This window comes from Oncorhynchus mykiss, unplaced genomic scaffold (genome assembly GCF_013265735.2).
Source record: "Oncorhynchus mykiss isolate Arlee unplaced genomic scaffold, USDA_OmykA_1.1 un_scaffold_85, whole genome shotgun sequence".
In the NCBI taxonomy this organism is placed as follows: domain Eukaryota; kingdom Metazoa; phylum Chordata; class Actinopteri; order Salmoniformes; family Salmonidae; genus Oncorhynchus; species Oncorhynchus mykiss.
In genome coordinates, this window is record NW_023493658.1 from 1,090,592 (window position 1) to 1,117,485 (window position 26,894).

A 26,894-nucleotide genomic window follows, 5' to 3' on the forward strand; every position below is an offset into this window, starting at 1 on the left:
GTTAGAGAGCACAGTAGAGAGGTTAGAGAGCATGGTAGAGAGGTTTGAGAGGTTAGAGAGCATGGTAGAGAGGTTAGAGAGCATGGTAGAGAGGTTAGAGAGCATGGTAGAGAGGTTAGAGCAGTTTGAGAGGTTAGAGAGTTTGAGAGCATGGTAGAGAGGTTAGAGAGTTTGAGAGCATGGTAGAGAGGTTAGAGAGCACGGTAGCGACAGTGTTCTTTGGCTATTTCAACTGTCGATGTAACCGGCGGTTCAGTTTGTGGAGACACACACCATCTTGTCAGTTCAGTTTGTGTAGACACATACACCATCTTGTCAGTCCTCAAAAGTGCAAACCCTTCTCTGCCACTCTAGGCAGGCTAAAACAAACGCTCAAAGTATTTTAAAGATGTCAAATACTATTTGAACCCAGGTCAGATTGTTTGGACTGTTTGTCCCTAACTGTCTTTTTATTTATATTTATATATATATATTTATATATTTGTATTTATTTATTTATATATATATTTATATATATATATATAACTAGGCAAGTCGGTTAAAAACAAATTCCTATTTGCAATGATGGCCGACCACGGCCAAATCCTAACCCGGGCGACGCTGGGCCAATTGTGCGGTCTGGGTCATGTAACTAGCTGACGGGCTGATGCAGTACTGCACTAAGCCTTTGGTGTAACATAGTTATGTGGCCAGCAGAGAATATTTCATGTGTCATACTCCCACCAAACTGCAGTGAAGTCTAAGCGTTTCAGAGTTAGGATCGCTGATCTAGGATCAAGTCCCCCCTTATCCATTAGTTAGTCCCCCCTTATCCATCTAAAAGTCCCCCCTTATCCATTAGTTGTCATCCAAAAGGGCAAAACTGATACTAGACCAGCGCTCCTAACTCTGAGACGCTCTACGAATACAGGCCCTGTGGTCTATGTGATGCAAGTCCTACATGGTTCAAAACTGATACTAGACCAGCGCTCCTAACTCTGAGACGCTCTACGAATACAGGCCCTGTGGTCTATGTGATGCAAGTCCTACATGGTTCAAAACTGATACTAGACCACCGCTCCTAACTCTGAGACGCTCTAAGAATACAGGCCCTGTGTTCTATGTGATACAAGTCCTACATGGTTCAAAACTGATACCAGACCAGCGCTCCTAACTCTGAGACGCTCTACGAATACAGGCCCTGTGGTCTATGTGATGCAAGTCCTACATGGTTCAAAACTGATACTAGACCAGCGCTCCTAACTCTGAGACGCTCTACGAATACAGGCCCTGTGTTCCATGTGATGCAAGTCCTACATGGTTCAAAACTGATACTAGACCAGCGCTCCTAACTCTGAGACGCTCTACGAATACAGGCCCTGTGGTCTATGTGATGTAAGTCCTACATGGTTCAAAACTGATACCAGACCAGCGCTCCTAACTCTGAGACGCTCTATGAATACAGGCCCTGTGGTCTATGTGATGTAAGTCCTACATGGTTCAAAACTGATACTAGACCACCGCTCCTAACTCTGAGACGCTCTATGAATACTGTGTTCTACATGGTTCCTTTTACATACACTGATTAAACTGTTTCAAATGAATTATTTTGCAGTGTTGTCAGTCTATCTATGGTGTTGGACATTTAGATTGTACCTTGAGTTCTATTCAATCATGATGATGTCATTGATCTTCAGGTCGTAGCTCTAGAAAGAGGCCGGATTTACAATTCCAAATTGGATGACCGGATTTACAATTCCAAGTTGGATGACCGGATTTACAATTCCAAGTTGGATGACCGGATTTACAATTCCAAGTTGGATGACCGGATTTACAATTCCCAAGTTGGATGGCCGGATTTACAATTCCAAGTTGGATGACCGGATTTACAATTCCAAGTTGGATGACCGGATTTACAATTCCAAGTTGGATGACCGGATTTACAATTCCAAGTTGGATGACCGGATTTACAATTCCAAGTTGGATGACCGTTCAAAGTTTATTTTCCCAGTCGGAGCTAGTTTTTTTTTCTCCCAACTTTGCCAGTTGTCTTCAACTCACTGAAGTCAAGTTTTCACAGTTCCGAGTTAAATTGTTTTGAGTGTGGCACAAATCACGCTTCATTGACAGCATGGCCAATGTTGAATGTTTATCATTTTAAACTTGGAAAAGAGCCCCTTAAATCCCAGATTTGGGACCACAAAGCCACTCAACTGAAAAACAAGCTAGTGATTGCTTTGCAATGCTTGCAGTTGGCCACTGTCACTGATTCCTTCCAAACCACTCATTGTTGGATTTGCGATTTCCAACTTGTTGTTTAATGTTCATGGCCGATGAGCACCAATACGTTTTATCTATTATTTATCTTCATTATTTCTCTTAATTTGACAAGGATTAAAAAAGATTTTCCAGTAGATTGTCGACTTGATTTCATGATGATGACTGCTAGCTAAGATTTTGAAAGTATGATGTTGACACGATCAGTCCAATCAAAGCTACTGTACATGTAACGCGATCCTTCTTGGATAGGCACTTCTAATGTAACTCTATGGCAGCAGCCAAGGGGCTAGAATTTTCTAGCTCTACCCTTGGACTTGGCGGTGACATAGTGTCCCCGTGAGTGACGGAACACTGAGCCAATCACGGCGCAACGCTCCGTATTTTCTGCTGGCTTGCCCCACCACCACAGAAAGCACTGAGCTAGGCTGAATCACCTGCATTTTGGAGCTGCCTAACTCAAAAAATAGACTGTTAATATGCAGCTTTATTTTTATTTAACCAGGCAAGTCAGTTAAGAAGAAATTCTTATTTACAATGACGGTCTAGGAACAGGTCTAGGAACAGTGGGTTAACTGGTCTAGGAACAGGTCTAGGAACAGTGGGTTAACTGGTCTAGGAACAGGTCTAGGAACAGTGGGTTAACTGGTCTAGGAACAGTGGGTTAACTGGTCTAGGAACAGTGGGTTAACTGGTCTAGGAACAGTGGGTTAACTGGTCTAGGATCAGTGGGTTTACTGGTCTAGGAACAGTGGGTTAACTGGTCTAGGAACAGTGGGGTTAACTGGTCTAGGAACAGTGGGTTAACTGGTCTAGGAACAGTGGGTTAACTGGTCTAGGAACAGTGGGTTAACTGGTCTAGGATCAGTGGGTTTACTGGTCTAGGAACAGTGGGTTAACTGGTCTAGGAACAGTGGGTTAACTGGTCTAGGAACAGTGGGTTAACTGGTCTAGGAACAGTGGGTTAACTGGTCTAGGAACAGTGGGGTTAACTGGTCTAGGAACAGTGGGTTAACTGGTCTAGGAACAGTGGGTTAACTGGTCTAGGAACAGTGGGTTAACTGGTCTAGGAACAGTGGTTTAACTGCCTGTTCAGGGGCAGAACTACAGATTTTGTACCTTGTCAGCTCGGGGATTTGAATTTGCAACCTTCCGTTTACTAGTCCAACGCTCTAACCACTAGGCTACCCTGCCATTTTTCTCTGTTAAGATAATTTCCTTTTGAATTTCTTGCCAAATGTAAAATGTTCCTGTTTTGATTAATTTAATGGAGTGAGTTAGGTCTGTTCTGTACCAAATTAGCATACCCACTGAGTCCCTTCCCTGTTTCACACCTGGTAGTTTGGTGGATGAGACTACCAGCTCTCTGTAACCTAGAGTGAGTGGGCAACCAGTGGGCCTGTCTCCTCTATACCAGGTTTCTTGCAGGATGACAATGTCTGTATTACCGATTTCTTTGGTGAAATCCGGGTTCCTGCTCTTTAGGCCAAAGGCCGATGACCTCAGGCCTTGGATATTCCAGGATGATATAGTGAAGGCTTTTTGACCCATACAGTGTCCAATGTTGTTGGTCGCGGTTTGGCCTTAGGCCAGTAAGTGTGAGCAGAGCCTGCTGAGCATCTTGGCTTGAGCGAGTGTGAGAGTGGGGGTTGGGACTGTTTGCCCGCTCACTACCTGGGCGTATGTGTGACTTCCATGTTGAGGCCCTCTTTGCGGGGGTGGGGTGCATGGGGTGGGCATAGGTCTGATCTGAGGGGGCCTAAATGGGGTGTGGGCATGGTTGACGTGGGGGGGTGTTGATTGGTTGGGGTGGGGGCATGGTTGACGTGGGGGGGTGTTGATTGGTTGGGGTGGGGGCATGGTTGACGTGGGGTGGTGTTGATTGGTTGGGGTGGGGGCATGGTTGACGTGGGGGGGTGTTGATTGGTTGGGGTGGGGGCATGGTTGACGTGGGGGGGGTGTTGATTGGTTGGGGTGTGGGCATGGTTGATGTGGGGGGGTGTTGATTGGTTGGGGTGGGGGTGTGGATGTGGATGTGGGTGCTGTGGTCTGGATGTAACTCATGATATATATATTTACTGACAGGTAATAGAGAGATTAAATAGTAGTTCCCTGAACTGGTGCCGTTTTTAATGGAAGAGTCCTGGATGAATCGTTTTCCAAATAGGATCTGCAGCATTCAAAGGGACAGCCAAAGTCCCTTTCAACATTTCGGCTGTGCGCCTTTCAAGACATTTTGGTGACGCGCGCGTGGACAACCGGAAACCGTGGACAACCGGAAACCGTGGACAACCAGAAACCGTGGACAACCGGAAACTGTGGACAACCGGAAACAGTGGACAACCGGAAACCGTGGACAACCGGAAACGGATTCCGTGTTTGGATTCAGTATTGTGAGTTCTATTTGGAACTAGGCACTTTTCTTAATCGTAAACGCCATTAACATGAGCGCTCCTAGTTATCGAATCCTGGTACCAGATTTAGAGATGGCGTGTACCTAGGCTAAATATATATCAGTAAATTACTTACTATTTCTGTTGATTTATAATTGTTGGTTTTATAATATGTTTCCAGCTTGAGCTTTTCCTTTGGAATTGATTGAAAGAGAAGGTGTTCTTAATGTTTTGTTCACTCGGTGTAGATACTCAGTCCCAAACTGATAGAACTCAGGTCCTTCAGAAGAGAAGTTTACAGTAAAACCTTTAAGCCCACTGAGCCTACGGTCCCAAACTGATAGAACTCAGGTCCTTCAGAAGAGAGGTTTACAGTAAAACCTTTTAGCCCACTGAGCCTACCTGACCTGTTTTTTTTGTGTGCAAAAGTGTCATTATCTGGAGAGGAAAAAATGGAGGCATCAAATCCCAAAAATGGGCCAGTGTGGGTGAACAAACATCTATCTGACTGTCACTAATACCAGGTCTCTGTTAAACTGATCACATCTATCTGGCTGTCACTAATACCAGGTCTCTGTTAAACTGATCACATCTATCTGACTGTCAGTAATACCAGGTCTCTGTTAAACTGATCACATCTATCTGGCTGTCAGTAATACCAGGTCTCTGTTAAACTGATCACATCTATCTGACTGTCAGTAATACCAGGTCTCTGTTAAACTGATCACATCTATCTGACTGTCAGTAATACCAGGTCTCTGTTAAACTGATCACATCTATCTGACTGTCAGTAATACCAGGTCTCTGTTACACTGATCACATCTATCTGACTGTCAGTAATACCAGGTCTCTGTTAAACTGATCACATCTATCTGACTGTCAGTAATACCAGGTCTCTGTTAAACTGATCACATCTATCTCACTGTCAGTAATACCAGGTCTCTATTAGATGTGATCAGTTTATCTGACTGTCAGTAATACCAGGTCTCTGTTAAACTGATCACATCTATCTGACTGTCAGTAATACCAGGTCTCTGTTAAACTGATCACATCTATCTGACTGTCAGTAATACCAGGTCTCTGTTAAACTGATCACATCTATCTGACTGTCAGTAATACCAGGTCTCTGTTAAACTGATCACATCTATCTGACTGTCAGTAATACCAGGTCTCTGTTAAACTGATCACATCTATCTGACTGTCAGTAATACCAGGTCTCTGTTAAACTGATCACATCTATCTGACTGTCAGTAATACCAGGTCTCTGTTAAACTGATCACATCTATCTGACTGTCAGTAATACCAGGTCTCTGTTAAACTGATCACATCTATCTGAATGTCAGTAATACCAGGTCTCTGTTAAACTGATCACATCTATCTGACTGTCTGTAATACCAGGTCTCTGTTAAACTGATCACATCTATCTGACTGTCTGTAATACCAGGTCTCTGTTACACTGATCACATCTATCTGACTGTCAGTAATACCAGGTCTCTGTTAAACTGATCACATCTATCTGACTGTCAGTAATACCAGGTCTCTGTTAAACTGATCACATCTATCTGACTGTCAGTAATACCAGGTCTCTGTTACACTGATCACATCTATCTGACTGTCAGTAATACCAGGTCTCTGTTACACTGATCACATCTATCTGACTGTCAGTAATACCAGGTCTCTGTTACACTGATCACATCTATCTGACTGTCAGTAATACAAGGTCTCTGTTACACTGATCACATCTATCTGACTGTCAGTAATACCAGGTCTCTGTTAAACTGATCACATCTATCTGACTGTCAGTAATACCAGGTCTCTGTTAAACTGATCACATCTATCTGGCTGTCACTAATACCAGGTCTCTGTTACACTGATCACATCTATCTGACTGTCAGTAATACCAGGTCTCTGTTACACTGATCACATCTATCTGACTGTCAGTAATACCAGGTCTCTGTTAAACTGATCACATCTATCTGACTGTCAGTAATACCAGGTCTCTGTTACACTGATCACATCTATCTGACTGTCAGTAATACCAGGTCTCTGTTCAACTGATCACATCTATCTGACTGTCAGTAAGAAGTTAATTTATAAGTGCAGCTTTAGGAGTGAGAGATATAATATTAAACAGGCCAAGTCTGAGAAATAGTTTAGGGCCTGTAGCTGAGATGTGATGAGTTTGTATGGCATATTACTCTCATTTGATCCAGGCTCTTTTTGTAGTCTGTGCCTGGGGATTACAGGTTGGATGGAATGAGTAAAAGTTTGCAAAGTAGCAATGTATTCACTACAGACAGACTACAGACAGACAGCAGACAATGTTGCTGGAGAGTTACACTGGATCCTCTATGGTTTGCATGTAGCCCATCCCTTTTAAAGAGAGCTGGTCTCTCCCAGAACAGTTGGTCCTCAGAATGGATCCTGAGCGCTCCTTCCCCCGCCACTACAGCTGAGGAGCCTGATGGAAGCGTGGTGCTTGGCCTTGTCGTTCAGGAAGGTGGTCTCAAACTCCTCCTGTAATGGGGTAGTATACTTTAATGGGGTAGTATACCCCTCCCTCCTAGTTTAATGGGGTAGTATACCCCCCCTCCTAGTATAATGGGGTAGTATACCCCCCCCTACTAGTATAATGGGGTAGTATACCCCTCCCTCCTAGTATAATGGGGTAGTATACCCCCCCTACTAGTATAATGGGGTAGTATACCCCTCCCTCCTAGTGGGCTTCGGCTTTCCTGGAGCTCCTTGTTCTCCAAGTGACGCTGAATCATCCAACCCTTTAAACCACAGATGTCTTTACAACAACAGTGAAGATGTAAAAAACAGTTTCCCCAAATTGAGAAAAAGAGACATTTTCACAACAAGGCTTGCAAATCAATTCACCATGACCATTTTAACTATGAATAGGTAGGGAAATTGTTTATATCAAAGTGTATATAAAATGTTAGCACCAAGATCCTCTCAAGTGAGCATCACATAACTTTCAGTATGATATGGAGAGTAGGTAGGCTAGAAATTGCCTCTAAATAACCACTGATAAGAGGTCTGATCTTAGTTTCACCCCTTAATGGCTCTGGTTAGGATTGGGGATGAGGTAATCTGGTGGGGATGAGGTAATCTGGTGGGGATGAGGTAATCTGGTGGGGATGAGGTAACAAAGTTTCCCAAACACAGATCATTAAGCCTACTCCTAGACTAAAGAGAGAGTTCACCCAAATGACATAATAGGATTGATTGCCTTACCCTGTAATCAGTCTATGGACAAGGTACGACCGCAATCCATGCTTTTGTGGCACAAATCCAATGCAAGTCGCTGGTACCGATGTTACAGCCTTTTTCACTCTTTATGTTCAAATCATATAAGTAACTTAATTGAGCTACACAATCGATTTTAAATAGCCTTCTTTAGAATGATTTGGATGTGCAATAGATCTTTCCTTTCTCTATCTTGTCCAATAAACAAAAAATATGCACCAAAACAAAGTGATTTGTAGTCCAGGGAAGTGTCTGGGAAACCCGGCCTGTAAAAGTAGGTAGATCAAAACTTTAACACTTTGTGGTGTCAAGCATTGGCTCAGAGGTTGCACCATCCTCCTCCTTCTCTTTCATCTCTCTGGCGCCACCAAGTGGCAAAGTCTGGAACTTTACCTGGAACACATCCCACCTCTCGGGCAACCAGACCTTATTGAACATCAGCTGAGCCAGCCAGGAGAAACCCAAGATGGCCGCCAGGGCCAGAAGCATACATATGGTCCTGATGGGGGAGCGCTGGACATAGACGCCGTCCTCCAGGGTGCATCCAGGGAAGTGGAGGACAGGGGCGAGGTTGAAGATGGGCTCCCCACAGAGGAGTCTCATCAGGCCCCCTACGAGGTATCCCACCACGGCTCCATAGCCGTTGGAGACCTGTTGGAAGATGAAGAGACTTGTTTTGAAGAAGTGATATTCTAGCCTAGCCTGATGACTCACACTAACTTATTTTTCTGCTTTGTCGTTTCCTACATACTTTAGTTTCAGTACCATCGTTGACGTCGTTTGTGGGGACGAGGGGCAATGAGGGGCATTGTGCAAAACAGGGTCATCAGCGATTGGATCAAATCCAATTGTATTTGTCACATGCGCCGAATACATTGAAATGCTAACTTACTGCAGGGGCAGTATTGAGTAGCTTGGATGAAAAGGTGCCCAGAGTAAACTTCCTGCTCCTCAGTCCCAGTTGCTAATTATTATTAGTATTGGATAGAAAACAGTCTGAAGTTTCTAAAACTGTTTGAATGATGTCTGTGAGTATTACAGAACTCATGTGGCAGGCAAAAACCTGAGAAAAAAATCCAACCAGGAAGTGGGAAATCTGAGGTTTGTAGGTTTTCAACTCATCGCCTATTGAATACACAGTGGGATATGGGTCAGTTTGCACTTCCTACGGCTTCCACTAGATGTCAACGGTCTTTAGAACCTTGTCTGATGCTTTTACTGTGAAGTGGGGGCGAAGGAGAGGGGAAGGAGTAAGGTCTATCATGAGCTGACCATGCGTGTTCACGTGAGAGGGAGCTCTGTTCCATCGCACTTCTGAAGACAATGGAATTCTCCGGGAGGAACATTTATTGAAGATTTATGTTAAAAACATCCTAAAGATTGATTCAATACATCGTTTGACATGTTTCTACTGACTGTTATGGGAACTTTTTGACATTTCTTCTGCTTTTAGTGACCGCGCTTTCTGACTTTGGATTTGTTTTACCAAACGCGCTAACAAAAGTAGCTATTTGGACATAAATGATGGACATTACCGAACAAAACAAACATTTCTTGTGGAAGTGGGAGTCCTGGGAGTGCATTCCGACGAAGATCAGCAAAGGTAAGTGAAGATTTATAATGCTATTTATGGCTTTTGTTGACTCCACAATTTGGCGGGTAACTGTATGGCTTCCTTTTGTGGCTGAACGCTGTTCTCAGATTATTGAATGTTGTACTTTTGCCGTAAAGCTTTTTTGAAATCTGACACAGCGGTTGCATTAAGAACAAGTTTATCTTTAATTCTATGTAAAACATGTATCTTTCATCGAAGTTTATGATGAGTATTTCTGTTATTTGCTGTGGCTCTCTGCAATTTCTCTGGATATTTTAGAGGCATTTCTGAACATGGTGGCAATGTAAACTGAGGTTTTTGGATATAAATATGAACTTTATCGAACAAAACATATATGTATTGTGTAACATGAAGTCCTATGAGTGTCATCTGATGAAGATCATCAAAGGTTAGTGATTAATTGTATCTCTATTTCTGATTTTTGTGACTCCTGTCTTTTGCTGGAAAAATGACAGTTTTTCTGTTATTTTGCGGTGACCTAACATAATCGTTTGTGGTGCTTTCGCTGTAAAGCCTTTTTGAAAATAACACTGTGGTGGGATTAAGAAGAAGTGTATCTTTAAAATGGTGTGAAATATTTGTATGTTTGAGGAATTTTAGTTATGAGATTTCTGTTGTTTGAATTTGGCGCCCTGCACTTTCACTGGCTGTTGTCATATCGATCCCGTTAACGCGATTTCAGCCCTAAGAAGTTTTAACTAATAATGCAGTTTTGTTTTTAAAGTAAAGAAATAAAAGTAACAAATAATTAAAGAGCAGCAGTAAAATAACTCATCAGAGTATCAAAGCCAATTACACATTTTCAAACCGCTGTTTTACCCACATGTGTTTTGGTTCTGGTCCAACCCATCGGTTTCTGGACCAATCAGACGGCCCTGAATGTGTTCACATTCGGTGAAGAATCGGGGAGGTACTCATATCCAGACTCATTGTGGAGAATAAACTAACATCTGTGGGTGTGGCCTAGCGTTTGGCTGGAGCAAGGACTCTGGGTAGCCAGACAAATTATAACCTAGGCCTGTATCCACAAAGCCTCTCTGAGTAAGAGTTCTGATCTAGGATCAGTTTAGCCTTTTAGTTCATAATGAATTAGATTATATGGACAGGTTGGAACCTGATCCTAGATTATAATGATTTAGATATGGACAGGTTGGAACCTGATCATAATGAATAAGATGATATGGACAGGTTGGGGCCTGATCCTAGATCAGCACTCCTACTCTGAGACGCTTTGTGGCTAGGGCCGGTTTGTGCTCTTGCCATCTCTAGAGCCGACCATTTGGCATGATGATGAGTGAGTTGGCATGACGACATCACAAACAGACTGGCACTCAGGCTAGTGACACACCACCATGTTTGTGATGCAGGGAAAAGATAAGGCCCACACAATATCAACTCTGCATGTTACACACACACACACACACACACACACACACACACACACACACACACACACACACACACACACACACACACACACACACACACACACACACACACACACACACACACACACACACACACACACACACACACACACACACACCTGGAAGAAGAGGACGCAGATGAGCTGAGGGAAGATGATGGTGTAGGAGAGATCAGACGCCAGGATCCACAGGGCATAGGTACTGTTGTGGAGGAGAGTGAGGGCCATCCCACACAGCCCCACCACCACCACCGACACACGGATCACCCACTGTATCTCCCTGTCTGAGGCCTAGAGGAGAGATAGAAGATGGAGGCACAGTGGGCTGGACAGATCCAAGATGGAGGCACAGTGGTCAGGACAGATCCAAGACCGAGGCACAGTGGTCAGGACAGATCCAAGATGGAGGCACAGCAGTCATAATTATCCAAGTCAGAAGAGCTTGAACAGCCCTGTGGTGTAATACACAGAGAAGTCAGAAGAGCTTGAACAGCCCTGTGGTGTAATACTCAGAGAAGTCACAAGAGGGAGCACGGAGTTAGGCTATTTGTCCCAAAATGCCAGCACACTTTAGAACCCAATGCAATGTTTTCAAATGGGAATTGAAAAATGTCTTGCCAATGTCCCAAAAATGGATGAAATTGGAAAAAAACACTTATTTATGCATTTAGTGGTGATTTTCTGATACATGACCTATGACCTAGAACAGGACTAATGAACATAATGGATCATCATCTCCATTGAGAATGTGTTTCAGTTCTGGACTAGTAGGTTTATTAATCTGTGTATGGGAAAACAGACCTAAATTCCTTAGTCACCTCTACTGTATTGAGTATCTCGTCACACACCAATTTATTAGAATGAGGTGTAAGTGATGGGATAGAACAAAAGCCTGCACCCAACTCTTCACCTGCTTCCGAATGATGTTCTTGTAGATGTTGGAGGAGAACATGGAGGCGGAGCTGAGCAGGCCAGAGTCCACGGATGACATCACTGCGGCGGCGATGGCCCCGATGCCGATGACGGACACGTAGGGCGGAGCCAGGTGCTGCAGGGCGATGGGGAGCACCAATCCCGTCTCGTTGCGCTCATACGGAGACGGAGACCCGTACGATGTCAGGTTCCAGTCTGGAGACACACCAGGAAAGTGTCAATAAAGTTTGGTCATTTTGACAATCGCACTTTGACGAAGTCTAAAAGCATAAACACAAGTACGCTGCGTATGAGTTATTTAAATTCTTTCATTTTGCAATCCGCTCATGTGAGCTGCAGGGAAACCAGATGTATTCAAGGGATCTCGTGCTCCACAGAGAGTAATAACAAAACATGCACTCTAGCCACAACACCAGGACACGGCCACTAGATTGGAGTGTGTTATGGTTCAGGATGTGAGGTAGATGATAGGAGCAGTATACGGACATCAGATAACAGACAAACCAGTCAACGACACACAACTCTTCTTCTCTGAAACTTTATATCCCCTTTAATAATATTAACTTGGAGGTGCTTATATTTGTCCGTTATTCTTGAACAAGAGAACATGTGTTTAATTGCTATATTGTAATTATTTCGCCACTATGTCCTATTTATGTATTGCCTTACCTCCCTTATCCTACCTCATCTGCTCACACTGTATATATACTTTTTTCTATTGTATTATTGACTGTATGTTTGTTTATTCCATGTGTAACTCTGTTGTTGTTTTGTGTTGCTCTGCTTTGCTTTATCTTGACCAGGTCGCAGTTGTAAATGAGAACTTGTTCTCAACTGGCCTACCTGGTTAAATAAAGGTGTTCTCAACTGGCCTACCTGGTTAAATAAAGGTGTTCTCAACTGGCCTACCTGGTTAAATAAAGGTGTTCTCAACTGGCCTACCTGGTTAAATAAAGGTGTTCTCAACTGGCCTACCTGGTTAAATAAAGGTGTTCTCAACTGGCCTACCTGGTTAAATAAAGGTGAAATAAAAAAATCAAATGTGTTTTTATCTACATATCCCAACTCCCCCCGAGACGCCGGCGGAGAGTTGGGGTCAGAGACGACCATTTCACGCCTGGAGCAATAAGGGTTTCAGTGCCTTGCACAAGGGCACAACAACAGATGATTCACCTTGTCCGCTCCGGGATTGGAAAAGCTTTTTGCACTTTATTACCTGTGGAAGCGGCTACAGCCCCGACCAGGACAGAGGGGATCCCCAGGATGAGGACCATGGCAGCAGCCGCGAAGCAGGTGACCTGGGCGTTAAACGAGGAGGAGGCAGAAAGCGTCCTCTGGTGGAAACACTGGAAAGACAAGCTACCCAACGCCTGAGGAGAGAGGGGGAGGAGATGATGGAGAAGAGGAGAGGAGGGAGAAGAAAGGGAGGAGGGGAGGGAGGGAGAAGAGGAGGGGGAGGATAAGTAGACCGAGGAGAAAGGGAAGATGACAAGGAGGATGACAAGAACATAAAGGAGGTTGTTAGATTGTGAAATGGTGGCAGGTAGAATCGCTGTTAAGGTTTGAATCCCTGAGCAGACTAGGTGATAAATCTGCCGAGGTGCCCTTGAGCAAGGCACTTAGCCCTGCAAGTCCCTCTGGATAAGAGTCCCTGCAAAATGACTTACAATAATAAGTTCTGTTTGTGTTGTTTAAGGAGAAGTAGAATGAGGCCTTGAGTCTCCAGGATGTTTTTTGTATTGTAGAGTCATGGTGAAGTCGAGGAAAGGGCTGTTTGTGGTTTTTTGAGGGGACTGTCTGTTAGAAAGCTTGAGACTGGAAACCACAGATAGGTTGCATGGCCTAACAACAACAAGATAAGATGTTGCCAACACTGGTTGATATTGTAGAAACTCCTGGGTCATGGTTAACACAAGACCATGTCCTTAATGAGGGTGAAAGCGTCTGTGGAAAGTGCTGTGTCATGTCAGTGGAACAAAAATATCTCATGGCATGAGAGGAGGGAGAGAGGATGTGAGAGAGTGCTGCCATTCCAACGGTACGGGATTCAGCTGTTGAGTCTCTTTTGCTATTTACACAACTGAACGTCACTCAAAGCCTTGACTCAGTTTGTAATGAACGAGTGTATTGCATATTGATTCCTCCTTATCAAGGTGGAGCAAAGAGTTCTGAGCAGTAGAGGAAATAAATGGTTGGAAGATAGAAGAGAGACTGGTGATATGACTGTAATGTAGAGGAGAGGAGAGAGACTGGTGATATGACTGTAATGTAGAGGAGAGAAGAGAGACTGGTGATATGACTGTAATGTAGAGACTGGTGATATGACTGTAATGTAGAGGAGAGGAGAGAGACTGGTGATATGACTGTAATGTAGAGACTGGTGATATGACTGTAATGTAGAGGAGAAGAGAGAGACTGGTGATATGACTGTAATGGAGAGGAGAGGAGAGAGACTGGTGATATGACTGTAATGGAGAGGAGAGGAGAGAGACTGGTGATATGACTGTAGAGGAGAGGAGAGAGAATGGTGATATGACTGTAATGTAGAGGAGAGGAGAGACTGGTGATATGACTGTAATATAGAGGAGAGGAGAGACTGGTGATAATACTGTAATGTAGAGGAGAGGAGAGACTGGTGATATGACTGTAATGTAGAGGAGAGGAGAGAGACTGGTGATATGACTGTAATGTAGAGGAGAGGAGAGACTGGTGATATGACTGTAATGTAGAGGAGAGGAGAGACTGGTGATATGACTGTAATATAGAGGAGAGGAGAGACTGGTGATATGACTGTAATGTAGAGGAGAGGAGAGAGACTGGTGATATGACTGTAATATAGAGGAGAGGAGAGACTGGTGATAATACTGTAATGTAGAGGAGAGGAGAGACTGGTGATATGACTGTAATGTAGAGACTGGTGATATGACTGTAATGTAGAGGAGAGGAGAGAGACTGGTGATATGACTGTAATGTAGAGGAGAGGAGAGACTGGTGATATGACTGTAATGTAGAGACTGGTGATATGACTGTAATGTAGAGACTGGTGATATGACTGTAATGTAGAGACTGGTGATATGACTGTAATGTAGAGACTGGTGATATGACTGTAATGTAGAGACTGGTGATATGACTGTAATGTAGAGACTGGTGATATGACTGTAATGTAGAGACTGGTGATATGACTGTAATGTAGAGACTGGTGATATGACTGTAATGTAGAGACTGGTGATATGACAGTAATGTAGAGACTGGTGATATGACTGTAATATAGAGTCTGGTGATATGACTGTAATGTAGAGACTGGTGATATGACTGTAATGTAGAGACTGGTGATATGACTGTAATGTAGAGACTGGTGATATGACTGTAATGTAGAGACTGGTGATATGACTGTAATGTAGAGACTGGTGATATGACTGTAATGTAGAGACTGGTGATATGACTGTAATGTAGAGACTGGTGATATGACTGTAATGTAGAGACTGGTGATATGACTGTAATGTAGAGACTGGTGATATGACTGTAATGTAGAGACTGGTGATATGACTGTAATGTAGAGACTGGTGATATGACTGTAATGTAGAGACTGGTGATATGACTGTAATGTAGAGACTGGTGATATGACTGTAATGTAGAGACTGGTGATATGACTGTAATGTAGAGACTGGTGATATGACTGTAATGTAGAGACTGGTGATATGACTGTAATATAGAGACTGGTGATATGACTGTAATATAGAGACTGGTGATATGACTGTAATATAGAGTCTGGTGATATGACTGTAATGTAGAGACTGGTGATATGACTGTAATGTAGAGACTGGTGATATGACTGTAATATAGAGACTGGTGATATGACTGTAATGTAGAGACTGGTGATATGACTGTAATGTAGAGACTGGTGATATGACAGTAATGTAGAGACTGGTGATATGACTGTAATGTAGAGACTGGTGATATGACTGTAATGTAGAGACTGGTGATATGACTGTAATGTAGAGACTGGTGATATGACTGTAATGTAGAGACTGGTGATATGACTGTAATGTAGAGACTGGTGATATGACTGTAATGTAGAGACTGGTGATATGACTGTAATGTAGAGACTGGTGATATGACTGTAATGTAGAGACTGGTGATATGACAGTAATGTAGAGACTGGTGATATGACTGTAATATAGAGTCTGGTGATATGACTGTAATGTAGAGACTGGTGATATGACTGTAATGTAGAGACTGGTGATATGACTGTAATGTAGAGACTGGTGATATGACTGTAATGTAGAGACTGGTGATATGACTGTAATGTAGAGACTGGTGATATGACTGTAATGTAGAGACTGGTGATATGACTGTAATGTAGAGACTGGTGATATGACTGTAATGTAGAGACTGGTGATATGACTGTAATGTAGAGACTGGTGATATGACTGTAATGTAGAGACTGGTGATATGACTGTAATGTAGAGACTGGTGATATGACTGTAATGTAGAGACTGGTGATATGACTGTAATGTAGAGACTGGTGATATGACTGTAATATAGAGACTGGTGATATGACTGTAATATAGAGACTGGTGATATGACTGTAATATAGAGTCTGGTGATATGACTGTAATGTAGAGACTGGTGATATGACTGTAATGTAGAGACTGGTGATATGACTGTAATATAGAGACTGGTGATATGACTGTAATGTAGAGACTGGTGATATGACTGTAATGTAGAGACTGGTGATATGACAGTAATGTAGAGACTGGTGATATGACTGTAATGTAGAGACTGGTGATAATACTGTAATGTAGAGACTGGTGATATGACTGTAATGTAGAGACTGGTGATATGACTGTAATGTAGAGACTGGTGATATGACTGTAATGTAGAGACTGGTGATATGCCTGTAATGTAGAGACTGGTGATATGACTGTAATGTAGAGACTGGTGATATGACTGTAATGTAGAGACTGGTGATATGACTGTAATGTAGAGACTGGTGATATGACAGTAATGTAGAGACTGGTGATATGACTGTAATATAGAGTCTGGTGATATGACTGTAATGTAGAGACTGGTGATATGACTGTAATGTAGAGACTGGTGATATGACTGTAATGTAGAGACTGGTGATATGACTGTAATGTAGAGACTGGTGATATGACTGTAATGTAGAGACTGGTGATATGACTGTAATGTAGAGACTGGTGATATGACTGTAATGTAGAGACTGGTGATATGACTGTAATGTAGAGGAGTATGCATATGTTTTACTTGTCAAATGCTTATTCCATCCTTATCTAACTTACTTGACTTATTTAACACATTAACAAATGAATCATCCGTCCATCAATGAATCAGTTGATCTCACCACCAATAAGAAGTCATCAACCCACTTGAAGACCTTCCCCTTCTCCATGTGTCCCAGCCAGGGGGCCTGGTAGGTGTGGTTGAAGGCTGTCTGGGTGATGTCACCCACCACTGGGTTGGCCATGAGGAACGGGACACACAGCCACTTTGCAGCAGAGACATAAAAGACCAAATTAAAAATGATTAACTCCTGTCTTCGGGTGCAGCCACAATGAGACACATGAACATACATTAAATTGTATATATATGATAATGATCATTTTATGTTTTCGTACATCAAAAGTACATCTGTGGTCAACTATGTTCAGATGAGTTCCATCTGTTAAAAAACAGACCGTTTGTGTGTTTTTTGTTGGGCAATTATCTCCGTTGTCAATCATCCGACAACAGATCACTCCTAGGTGTTGGCTCCATCCAAAATACTTGGACAATGTTTCCACGGCCTTACACTCACCAGACTGGTTTAGATTCAAAATGGCCGCCTGTCACTCACCAGACTGGTTTAGATTCAAAATGGCCGCCTGTCCCTCACCAGACTGGATTGGATTCAAAATGGTCGCCTGTCACTCACCAGACCGGATTAGATTCAAAATGGCCGCCTCTCCCTCACCAGACTGGATTGGATTCAAAATGGTCGCCTGTCACTCACCAGACCGGATTGGATTCAAAATGGCCGCCTGTCACTCACCAGACTGGTTTAGATTCAAAATGGCCGCCTGTCCCTCACCAGACTGGATTGGATTCAAAATGGTCGCCTGTCCCTCACCAGACCGGATTGGATTCAAAATGGCCACCTGTCCCTCACCAGACTGGATTGGATTCAAAATGGTCACCTGTCACTCACCAGACTGGTTTAGATTAAAATCGGCCGCCTGTCCCTCACCAGACCGGATTGGATTCAAAATGGTCGCCTGTCACTCACCAGACTGGTTTAGATTCAAATCGGCCGCCTGTCCCTCACCAGACAGAAATTGGATTCAAAATGGCCGCCTGTCACTCACCAGACTGGTTTAGATTCAAATCGGCCGCCTGTCACTCACCAGACCGGATTGGATTCAAATCGGCCGCCTGTCCCTCACCAGACCGGATTGGATTCAAAATGGCCGCCTGTCCCTCACCAGACTGGTTTAGATTCAAATCGTCCGCCTGTCCCTCACCAGACCGGATTGGATTCAAAATGGTTGCCTGTCACTCACCAGGCTGGTTTAGATTCAAATCGGCCGCCTGTCCCTCACCAGACCGGATTGGATTCAAATCGTCCGGCTGTCCCTCACCAGACCGGATTGGATTCAAAATGGCCGCCTGTCCCTCACCAGACTGGTTTAGATTCAAATCGGCCGCCTGTCCCTCAGCAGACTGGATTGGATTCAAAATGGCCGCCTGTCACTTACCAGACTGGATTGGATTAAAAATGGCCGCCTGTCACTCACCAGACTGAAGAAGATGAGGATGAGCTGGATGACATCGGTGTAGGCTACAGAGTAGAGTCCTCCCAGTAGAGTGTAGATGATGGCCACCACTGCAGAAATCCCCACAGAGTAGGAGTAGGGCAGGTCCAAAATCACACTCATCGTGCCACCTGCAACACACACACACACTTTTAGCTCAGCGGGCTAACACAGTTTTGTGGCACCACACATAAAAACCAGGTTACACTGAGTTGGTCCCTCACCATTGTACTGGAAGAGCCTTGCTTATTATTTTACCTTTATTTAACTAGGAAAGTCAGTTAAGAACAAATTCTTATTTTCAGTAAAGGCCTAGGAACAGTGGGTTAACTGCCTTGTTCAGGGGCAGAATGACAGAACGATAGACCTTATCAGCTCGGGGATTTGAGCTTGCAACCTTCCGGTTACTAGTCCAACGCTCTAACCACTAGGCTACCCTGCTGCCCTCAGGTGGCCTTGACAACATTCTTCACACGCCAGCTAGAATGAGCATGACTGAGTTTCAACAAGTGGTTATTAAAAAACCCACCTGACCTGTTTCCCCTCCCTGATCAAATTACTCCATCTAGAACAAACCTGAATCTCACCAAGCTGGGGCGTTGTGTAACTATTCCCCAGGTTACTCTACCTAGAACCGACCTGGGTCCAGCATCTCACCAAGCTGGGGCGTTGTGTAACTATTCCCCATGTTACTCTATCTAGAACCGACCTGGGTCCAGCATCTCACCAAGCTGGGGCGTTGTGTAACTATTCCCTAGGTTACTCTACCTAGAACCGACCTGGTTCTATCATCTCACCAAGCTGGGGCGTTGTGTAACTATTCCCCAGGTTACTCTATCTAGAACCGACCTGGTTCTAACACCTCACCAAGCTGGGGCGTTGTGTAACTATTCCCCAGATTACTCTATCTAGAACCGACCTGGGTCCAGCATCTCACCAAGCTGGGGCGTTGTGTAACTATTCCCCAGGTTACTCTACCTAGAACCGACCTGGGTCCAGCATCTCACCAAGCTGGGGCGTTGTGTAACTATTCCCCAGGTTACTCTACCTAGAACCGACCTGAGTCTAGCATCTCACAAAGCTGGGGCGTTGTGTAACTATTCCCCAGGTTACTCTATCTAGAACCGACCTGGGTCCAGCATCTCACCAACTTGTGCCAGCAGCATACCACCCTGCATACCACTGCTGGCTTGCTTCTGAAACTAAGCGTGGTTGGTCCTGGTCAGTTCCTGGATGGGAGACCAGATGCTGCTGGAAGTGGTGTTGGAGGGCCAGTAGGAGGCACTCTTTCCTCTGGTCTAAAAAATATCCCAATCCCCCAGGGCAGTGATTGGGGACATTGCCCTGTGTAGGGTGTCTTTCGGATGGGACGTTAAACGGGTGTCCTGACTCTCTGTGGTCATTAAAGATCCCATGGCACTTATCGCAAGAGTAGGGGTGTTAACCCCAGTGTCCTGGCTAAATTCCCAATCTGGCACTCAAACCATCACGGTCACCTAATAATCCCCAGTTTACAATTGGCTCATTCATCCCCCTCCTCTTCTCCCCTGTAACTATTCCCCAGGTCATTGCTGCAAATGAGAACGTGTTCTCAGTCAACTTACCTAGTAAAATAAGGGTGAATTAAAGAGTTGAACCTGAAGAATGGCTGTGTCTACAATGGTACCCTCTCCCTTATATAGAGCAGTACTTTGGACCGGGGCCCATTGGGAACATATAGAGAATAGGGTGTCACTATGGATGGGTCCAGTGACTTGACACACCTTAACAGAGATGTAATGGTGTCCAAGACCGGCTAGAGGCTGAATGACTGTGTGTCTGTTTATCTAAGTTGTTTGAAACAGGGTGGAATGTGGCTCCTGTTTCGGAACACCAGACAGTGACCTGCGGTTGAGATTCATCTGCACTCTGCGTATGTGTGTGTGTTTTGTGTGCAGCGAATGATTTTGTACTTTTGTGTTTACCAGGGATTACGTGTGTTGTGTGTTTTGAAACAGTTGTTCGTTTGTTGCCGTTGTTTTGTTGTACATATCACCTAGTCCGACGAGTGTGCAGGCGACCCACAGTGCATCCATTACAAGGGCAGGGAACACCAGAGCTCCACTCACTACTCTCCCATACTTGATCTGGAAGGGATCCATCATAGTAACATACTTCTTCTCCCTCATCGGCTTGGCAAAGAATATACCACCTGAGATAAAAGAGGGGGGGGGGGGGGGGGGAGGGGGGGGAGTGAGGGGTGGAGAGAGAGAGGAGGGAGAGAGAGGGGGGGAGTGAGAGGGAGAGAGGCGATGGAGAGGAGGGAGGGAAAGAGAGGGGAGGGAGTGAGAGAGAGAGGGGGGAGTGAGAGAGGGGGGAGGGAGTGGACGGAGAGAGAGGAGGGAGGGGGTGGAGAGGGGGGAGGGAGGGGAGAGAGAGACAGGGAGAAGAGGGAGAGAGGGGGGGTGAGAGAGAGAGAGGGGAGTGAGAGGAGGGAGGCAGGGAGAGAGAGAGGGGGAGTGAGAGAGGGGGGGAGGGAGAGAGAGAGGGGGAGTGAGAGAGGGGGGGAGGGGGTGGACGGAGAGAGAGGGGGGAGAGAGAGGAGGGAGGGGGTGGAGAGAGAGGGGGAAGTGAGAAAGGAGGGAGAGAGGGGGCAGGGAGGGGAGAGAGAGACGGGGAGAAGAGGGAGAGAGGGGGGTTAAGAGGGAGAGAGAGAGAGAGAGAGAGAGAGAGAGAGAGAGAGAGAGAGAGAGAGAGAGAGAGAGAGAGAGAGAGAGAGAGAGAGAGAGAGAGAGAGAGAGAGAGAGAGAGAGAGAGAGAGAGAGAGAGAGAGAGAGAGAGAGAGAGAGAAGAGAGAGAAAAAGAGAGAGAGAGAGAGAGATAAAATAAACAGTGCACCAATAACAAGCCGATAAGGTTTGGTGTGTAGAATATTTGAATGAATTGAAGGTCAGTAAAAACTACAGACTGGGATGTGTGGTTCAGCACAACAACGTCCCGTCCCTTTAAATATTGGAAACTTTGATATTTTTACATTTTCCAATGATTATTTCTGATTGTGAAATATCAAACTTTGTGTGTGTGTGTGCGTGCGTGCGTGCATGCGTGTGTGCGTCTTACCGATGATGAAGGAGACGGAGCTCTGTAGGGGCATGAAAGCCCAGACCAGACCCAGGTTAGGGTTATAGACAACCTCTGCTATCCCTACGATAAAGCCTCCTCCAACCCACGTAGCTGCAGGACACACACACACACACACAAACACACACACACACACAAACACGCTGTTTGTCCAAAGGTAAGGAATGATCTATACTGTCTCTACAGTACAGTGTGAATACAGTAATAGAGAGTATAGTTATACAGGTACAGTGTGAATACAGTAATAGAGAGTATAGTTATAAAGCATTACACAGATCTAAAGACATGGCCACACCTCACCTACCAGTCATGGTGAATATTCCCACAAGCAGGCCGATATTCCTGTCTCCCAGTAAGGTTATCTCTGTCTTGTCTCCCGTACTTTTCTTCTCCATAGCCCTGGACTTCCGTGCTGCCCACAAACCTGTCCCCAGGACCAGCAGATAGAACACTGCCATGGCAACCACACCTGGAATGTTCAGAACCATGGTGGAACACTGGGAACGCTCACAGAAAGAACACTGACTGGGAACACTCCCAGACAGAACACTGACTCTGAACACTCCCAGACAGAACACTGACTCTGAACACTCCCAGACAGAACACTGACTCTGAACACTCCCAGACAGAACACTGACTCTGAACACTCCCAGACAGAACACTGACTCTGAACACTCCCAGACAGAACACTGACTCTGAACACTCCCAGACAGAACACTGACTCTGAACACTCCCAGACAGAACACTGACTCTGAACACTCCCAGACAGAACACTGACTCTGAACACTCCCAGACAGAACACTGACTCTGAACACTCCCAGACAGAACACTGACTCTGAACACTCCCAGACAGAACACTGACTCTGAACACTCCCAGACAGAACACTGACTGTCAGGAGTTCTGTCGACTGAGTTGCAGTAGTAGTGGCAGTATAGTCTTGTTCCTGGTTTGATAGCTCAGAGCGTCTGCTCTTTTCTACTTCTGGCTTGATTGGTCGCAGTGGAGGAGGAGTAAAGGGAAGTGGGCAGGGCATTCAAAGCAGTAAGGAAAGAATATGGTGATTAGTAGATAAATAGTAAGAAGTAAGGAGAGCATGAAGTCCTTGGTAGATAAATAGTAAGAAGTAAGGAGAGCATGAAGTCATTGGTAGATAAATAGTAAGAAGTAAGGAGAGCATGAAGTCCTTGGTAGATAAATAGTAAGAAGTAAGGAGAGCATGAAGTCCTTGGTAGATAAATAGTAAGAAGTAAGGAGAGCATGAAGTCCTTGGTAGATAAATAGTAAGAAGTAAGGAGAGCATGAAGTCCTTGGTAGATAAATAGTAAGAAGTAAGGAGAGCATGAAGTCCTTGGTAGATAAATAGTAAGAAGTAAGGAGAGCATGAAGTCCTTGGTAGATAAATAGTAAGAAGTAAGGAGAGCATGAAGTCCTTAATGAATGATAAAACAGCATGCCTGGGTCTTACCTAATACTGACAGTCTGTACCTGGAGAGGTCATAGGATGGTGTCAAAACTCCAATGACTACACTCAAATGATGTATATAAACCCTGGATTGCTGATGCTATGTATTAGCCAATGAGAGGCTTTGAAGCCACCGGTCGGCCATATTGGAACTCCCCAGAAGGAGCAGTCCTCCATAGGAATGAATGGAATTCTACAGTATTTCAATCAAATGTTTCAAGGACAAATTGACATGTATCTAAGTATTTTTTGTTGTTGTAGTGGGGACAGTATCTTTAGTCATCTCTAACAATTATATTTTAAGGAAAATGTTTTAATGTATTTGTTTTATTTTGTATTTTAATGTTTAGCTCACATAATATAGTTTTAAAGTATACCTCAATCAATCAATAAAAATGTGTTTTGCATCAACTGATGTCACAAAGTGCTGTACAGAAACCCAGCCTAAAACCCCAAACAGCAAGCAATGCAGATGTAGAAGCACGGCGGCTTTGAAAAACTCCCTAGAAAGGCTAAAAACCTAGGAAGAAACCTAGAGAGGAACCAGGTTTCTGAGGGGTGGCCAGTCCTCTTCCGGCTGTGCCGGGTTAAGGTGTCTGTAATAGAATAAAGTGATAAAAGTAAATGTAGACATAAAAAAATGCATTTCTATAGCTTCCGTGATAGTTTTACAACAGTGATGGGATTACCAAGATGGCGGCACGGTGGCTTCAAACCACCCCAAAAAGTAATCTAGTGCATTTATAAATCCACTTATAATGCCATCGTTGACATGAATGGCGACTCCCTTTCTATTCATTCTATTTCAATGACTCACGCAGCGACAGCACCTGGGGCGCAGTGACCACTGTGAGTGAGGTGCTGAAAGATTCATGTTCACAGGCATAGAAGTTGGTGGAATTTACCGGAAAGTCTACTCAAATGTGATGTTGTCCTCGTGTTTCTTTGCTATTTACATTGTTTTCTTCACATGCGAGGTTGTTTTTCAATGTTAGTTTGAGCTTTGCTCAACTGTTAGAGAAGAGACACCCCCACTTCTAAAGTCCATTACAACCCACTAGCGCACATACATGACACACTATATCTGGATTAACTCCTGAAGTCTCACCACAGCAGCTAATTTCCTGCAACTCAACACATTTTGCCATGAGGCTTAGAGAAAATGTAGCATTTTAAAAACATTTTGCCATAGCTTATGACATGCATATATGCTTTGTGGCACTACGGGGGGGGCTAAGACTAAACTACATCCACAGATCACTGACTCTATATAATGTCTCAGCTAAGACTAAACTACATCCACAGATCACTGACTCTATATAATGTCTCAGCTAAGACTAAACTACATCCACAGATCACTGACTCTATATAATGTCTCAGCTAAGACTAAACTACATCCACAGATCACTGACTCTATATAATGTCTCAGCTAAGACTAAACTACATCCACAGATCACTGACTCTATATAATGTCTCAGCTAAGACTAAACTACATCCACATATCACTGACTCTATATAATGTCTCAGCTAAGACTAAACTACATCCACAGATCACTGACTCTATATAATGTCTCAGCTAAGACTAAACTACATCCACAGATCACTGACTCTATATAATGTCCCAGCTAAGACTAAACTACATCCACAGATCACTGACTCTATATAATGTCTCAGCTAAGACTAAACTACATCCACAGATCACTGACTCTATATAATGTCTCAGCTAAGACTAAACTACATCCACAGATCACTGACTCTATATAATGTCTCAGCTAAGACTAAACTACATCCACAGATCACTGACTCTATATAATGTCCCAGCTAAGACTAAACTACATCCACAGATCACTGACTCTATATAATGTCTCAGCTAAGACTAAACTACATCCACAGATCACTGACTCTATATAATGTCTCAGCTAAGACTAAACTACATCCACAGATCACTGACTCTATACAATGTCTCATCTAAGACTAAACTACATCCACAGATCACTGACTCTATATAATGTCTCAGCGAAGACTAAACTACATCCACAGATCACTGACTCTATATAATGTCTCAGCTAAGACTAAACTACATCCACAGATCACTGACTCTATATAATGTCTCAGCTAAGACTAAACTACATCCACAGATTACTGACTCTATATAATGTCTCAGCTAAGACTAAACTACATCCACAGATCACTGACTCTATATAATGCCTCAGCTAAGACTAAACTACATCCACAGATCACTGACTTTATATAATGTCTCAGCTAAGACTAAACTACATCCACAGATCACTGACTCTATATAATGTCTCAGCTAAGACTAAACTACATCCACAGATCACTGACTCTATATAATGTCTCAGCTAAGACTAAACTACATCCACAGATCACTGACTCTATACAATGTCTCATCTAAGACTAAACTACATCCACAGATCACTGACTCTATATAATGTCTCAGCGAAGACTAAACTACATCCACAGATCACTGACTTTATATAATGTCTCAGCTAAGACTAAACTACATCCACAGATCACTGACTCTATATAATGCCTCAGCTAAGACTAAACTACATCCACAGATCACTGACTTTATATAATGTCTCAGCTAAGACTAAACTACATCCACAGATCACTGACTCTATATAATGTCTCAGCTAAGACTAAACTACATCCACTGTCAGACACCCCAACTAAACACCATCACCCCAACACTGTCAGACACCCCAACTAAACACCATCACCCCAACACTGTCAGACACCCCAACTAAACACCATCACCCCCAACACTGTCAGACACCACAACTAACCATCACCCCCAACACTGTCAGACACCCCTAATAACACCATCACCCCAACACTGTCAGACACCCCAACTAAACACCATAACCCCCAACACTTTCAGACACCACCACTAACCATCACCCCAAAACTGTCAGACACCCCAAATAACACCATCACCCCCAACACTGTCAGACACCCAACTAAACACCATCACCCCAACAACATGTCAGACACTCCAACTCAACACCATCAGCCCAAAACTGTCAGACACCCCAACCAAACACCATCACCCAACACTGTCAGACACCCCAACTAAACACCATCACCCCAAAACTGTCAGACACCCCAACTAAACACCATCACCCCAACACTGTCAGACACCACAACTAACCATCACCCCAACACTGTCAGACACCCCAACCAAACACCATCACCCCAACACTGTCAGACACCCCAACTAAACACCATCAACCAACAGTGTCAGACACCCCAACTAAACACCATCACCTCAACACTGTCAGACACCCCAAAACCGTCAGACATCCAAACTAAACACCATCACACCAAAACTGTCAGACACCTCAACTAAACACCATCACCCCAACAACACTATCAGACACCCCAACCAAACACCATCACCCCAAAACTGTCAGACACCCCAACTAAACACCATCACCCCAACAACACTATCAGACACCCCAACCAAACACCATCACCCCAACACTGTCAGACACCCCAACCAAACACCATCAACCAACAGTGTCAGACACCCCAACTAAACACCATCTCCCCAACAACACTGTCAGACACCCCAACTAAACACCATCTCCCCAACAACAC

At 44.1% G+C, this 26,894-nt stretch overlaps 1 protein-coding gene across 1 annotated transcript; it reads right to left on the minus strand.

The window, feature by feature from the left end:
* Nucleotides 1-7,966: 7,966 nt before the first annotated feature.
* Nucleotides 7,967-22,785, minus strand: LOC110513306 (high-affinity choline transporter 1-like). Its single transcript, XM_036971897.1, has 9 exons — nt 22,115-22,785; nt 21,790-21,903; nt 20,726-20,881; nt 18,673-18,821; nt 17,244-17,387; nt 13,095-13,248; nt 11,856-12,073; nt 11,066-11,236; nt 7,967-8,555 (listed from the first exon to the last, which is right to left on the minus strand). Exons 1-9 carry the CDS (start codon nt 22,296-22,298, stop codon nt 8,196-8,198), a joined length of 1,650 nt encoding a protein of 549 aa, XP_036827792.1. The 5' UTR covers nt 22,299-22,785; the 3' UTR covers nt 7,967-8,195.
* Nucleotides 22,786-26,894: the final 4,109 nt, after the last annotated feature.

What these genes read in the sequence shown, in the direction of transcription:
- LOC110513306 (XM_036971897.1), bottom strand. Translation starts at nt 22,298, where the DNA reads ATGGTTCTGAACATTCCAGGTGTGGTTGCCATGGCAGTGTTCTATCTG. An exon ending in CTCCGTCTCCTTCATCATCG is followed by an intron (nt 20,882 to 21,789) that starts GTAAGACGCACA and finishes CTTTTATCTCAG; the next exon opens with GTGGTATATTCTTTGCCAAG. An exon ending in GGCTGTAGCCGCTTCCACAG is followed by an intron (nt 12,074 to 13,094) that starts GTAATAAAGTGC and finishes GTGTGTCTCCAG; the next exon opens with ACTGGAACCTGACATCGTAC.